Source organism: Gavialis gangeticus, unplaced genomic scaffold, assembly GCF_001723915.1.
Source record: "Gavialis gangeticus isolate Ggan-Ray unplaced genomic scaffold, GavGan_comp1, whole genome shotgun sequence".
NCBI lineage: Eukaryota > Metazoa > Chordata > Crocodylia > Gavialidae > Gavialis > Gavialis gangeticus.
This window is the reverse complement of record NW_017729027.1, coordinates 14558833-14562283: the sequence shown is the minus strand read 5'-3', so window position 1 is coordinate 14562283 and position 3451 is coordinate 14558833. Positions and strand designations below refer to the sequence as shown.

The 3451-nt window shown below is 42.2% G+C and overlaps 1 protein-coding gene across 1 annotated transcript in view; it reads left to right on the top strand.

Annotated features, from left to right (window-relative positions):
* The window catches only part of SENP6 (SUMO1/sentrin specific peptidase 6), a gene marked incomplete at its 5' end in the record, with an annotated part of 145185 nt that overhangs the window by 41883 nt on the left and 99851 nt on the right, over positions 1 to 3451 (top strand). The window contains one exon of the mRNA XM_019520459.1: positions 1677 to 1697. Coding sequence (XP_019376004.1) covers positions 1677 to 1697 — 21 coding nt within the window. The remainder of the gene's footprint in view (positions 1 to 1676; positions 1698 to 3451) is intronic.

Below are 3451 nucleotides of genomic sequence, written 5' to 3'. Positions count from 1 at the left end.
TATATATAGTTTGTAATGAATAACATTGTGCATTTATAATTACAAACTAAATATATAACTATAAAAAATTAGCCTGGAGTCAGTGCCAGAGTTGGAGCCACTGCATGCTCTGTTCCTAGGCTGGAGGCACAACCAGAGAGGCTGCATCTGGTAGGCAACAAGCAGGAGGGGGAAGCAAGTGGTGGTGGGCATAGGAGGCAAGCAAGTGGCAGAGGGAATAAAGGGCAGGGTCAGGTTGCTTGCACCGCTGCTTACAGCCCATATAACATACAGTGAGCTTTTGTGTATCAGCACTTCATGCACCTTGTGCATTTCCCTTTTTGTTTACTATTATGGACCTTGTTTAGTTTAGTTGACTGAAGTAAAACTAGAGTCAGAGTTTTTCAATACTGAGACCATAATACACATGACCAAGTTCATAGGAAAAAAATGTGGATTGGTTGGGAAAAAGAAGCATGTTTATGAAAAGGCCAGAACATTTAACTTTAGTAGTGTTGGGGTGATGTTGTAGTGGGGTGGGGGCAGGTGTAGGTTGGAAACAGGGATACAAGCAACCTCACCTGCGCCCTTTATTCCCTCTGCCACTTGCTTGCCTCCTGTCCCCACCACCACTTGCTTCTCCCTTCTGCTTACTGCCTACCAGATTCAGTGTCTCTGGCTCTGCCTCCAGCCTGGGGACATAGAGCAGCTCCAGCTCTGGTCTCAGGCTCTGGTCGTGGCTGGAGCCAGAGCTAGAGCAGCTGCTGGCCCTAGGCTGGTACTCAAATCCAAGATGAGTGCCCCCCCATCCCCCTAATATTCAGTGGGGTGGGACATCTCATTTTGTATTCAATTACATACAGTATCGCCCACAAAATTCCTTGCCAAATGCATTTTACATAGTTCGCTTCTGAAAAGTAATGGATGGGAAAGAATCTTTCAGGACCTTATCCTTGTACTTTATTTGGAAAACTGCATATCAGCTTTGCAGGACTAGAAGCCCAGAAGTTCTGTGCATCTACACCTTCTAAATTTAAATGAAATACCTTTAAAAATAGGTCCCATCTATCTAATGCCCGTGAAGCTTCTTCTAAACTTCTGCTTTTGGAAGAGAATTGCTTTCATTTAGCTTTTCTCTCTCTAGTGATGTAGTTGATCATATGTGGCCAGAAGGATACTCAGACGGTACTTTGTTGTTGTGGGGATTTTATATATGTTTTTCTCAATTTAAATGTTTGGATTCTAATACATTTTTTGTGGGGTATTTGATTGATGTATTACAGTAATATGAATAAATGGCAAAGTTTTTATTTTGCATGGTGATCCAGTGAGATCAGAGCAATGCACTTTTATCTTACACTTCCATTTTTTTATGCCATTTTCCATAATAGAGGGAGGAAAGGCAGCTTGCCGGTTACAATTTAAAATGAATCGTTCAGTGGGCTTGAACAGGATTCAAGTCAATGCAGAACTTGGCCCACTGACTTCTTACTGGTTTGAGGAATAATATTAATAAGTATGTTTACTTCTCAAAATACTAATGGAATTCTTTATTTTAACTAGCAAATGATTATGGCATGAGTTCAAGCAGCAACAAACTGGTTATAATTTGTTTGATAACTACTAGAAATTTAGTGATATGCAACACACATGTGGGTCTTTGCATCTTACGTTTTTTTCTTTTTTTATGTTTTAAGCAATCTGGACCGAAAGGAAAGGTAAGCTCAATGTTAATAGAATGAGCATGATGATGGGCAATAAGAAAATCAAATAAATAAGAACTTTACCAATTATAGCTAAAGGATAATTAGTAAAATCAGTGGTCAGTTCTGCTGTAAGTGGGCTATTTTATTAAAAAGGGAGCATTGTGAGACAAACTACTTACATATGTAGATATTGGGCACATTTTCTACAGAAATGACTGTGCGTATGTGAGGCTTTATAGAGAGGAGATGGACTTGCTTCTCTGCAGAAATGGAATCTTACTTTAAATTTGTTATATTGAAGGAAACTGCCATACTCGGATTTGTTTTTAACTGTTTCATAATTTTACCTTATCAATCGTACAGAAATCTGGCTTTTACTCTAAAAGAGTTTGGATTTCAGTGTTGTGCACTTAGAAGTAGTAGCAACTAACAAAAATCACAGGGCAAAGAAATCCACTTTATTTAATGCTGATTTTTCAAACTGAGTGTGTGCGCGTACACACAGAAACACTGCTGCCTCCCACATAATATTTCATGTTATGTTCCAATACATGCGACTATTTTGTTGTTTAATAATGCTTTAACTTGTTTGGGTCTTTTATATTGATGTCATTTATTGCTTAAGAAAATGATTCTTTCATTATGTATAAGCTTGACACTAAAGTTTGGTTAAATTTAAAAAATATTTTAAATTGCAAAATAAGTTGCACAGAATGTAGCTTTCTTTTGTATGTATAGAATTTGGTGACTGATTTTGATTCTCTGGTAAATGATCTTTTATGACTTAATTGATTCCTTGTTACTTTTACGGGAAGTAATGGAAATGTGAAGGGATGCTGACAGTAGCATTTGCCTTTATTATAAGGGGCTTGATTACCTTCTCTGTCTTGGTTTTTAACTTTTCGTGGTATTTAATGCGTTTCAATTCAATGATGTGTGGATTTTGAAGATTTACTTGGGTAGCGTTTGATTTGGTTACTAGAAGGGATGTGAACATTGGAGATAATGCATAGTTATGCATGCTGGGTTTGAGTTCCTTGTGTTTTTACTTTCTACAAGACTGAAATAACAGTTGCTGATAAGCAGGGATCCAGGTTTTCCATTTCCCACAGGAAAATGGAAAAAAATGTCAATTTCCCCCTTTACTGGAGGAGAACACAGATTTCTCATTTTAACAGAGAAACATGCAGATTTTGCAGTTTTGCAAAGAGCTCTCTGCAGGCTCAGGCTCCTACCCTGCTGCTCTCCCTCAGGGCCTCCGCAGCCCACTGGGTGTGACCTGGTGCTGCAGGAAACAGCAGGGCTGCATAGGAATCTTGTTTTGCTTCAAGCTCTGTGCTACGCTGGTGAGGTATCCCCTGCCTGCAGAGAAGCAGTGAGGGGCATAACCCCATGCTGCCACCCCTGCTGCTGTTCCCTGGAGCACTGGGTCACACCAGCTAGGCTGCGGATGCACCAGGGTAGGGCAGCAGGGCGGGAGCCTAAGCCCGCAGTGGGCAGCCTGTGTCCACCCCTGCCCACCCCTCCCACAGATCTGGGAGGCACGGGTCCCCCCTGCCCCCCACCAGAAGTTCACACAGTGGTGGGGAGCCACCACCCAAGCCCACAGCAGGCAGGGGGGGAACAGGGGAAGCCAGGCTCTACTCTGCTGCAGCAGCAGCTGCTGCCTCCTGCAGGAGGCTGTGGACCAGGGTTCCTGGCAGCTGGGGGCCCCCTCTGGCAGGGTTGGGGATTCAGGGGGATGTTCATGGGGGGCAAGGGGCACC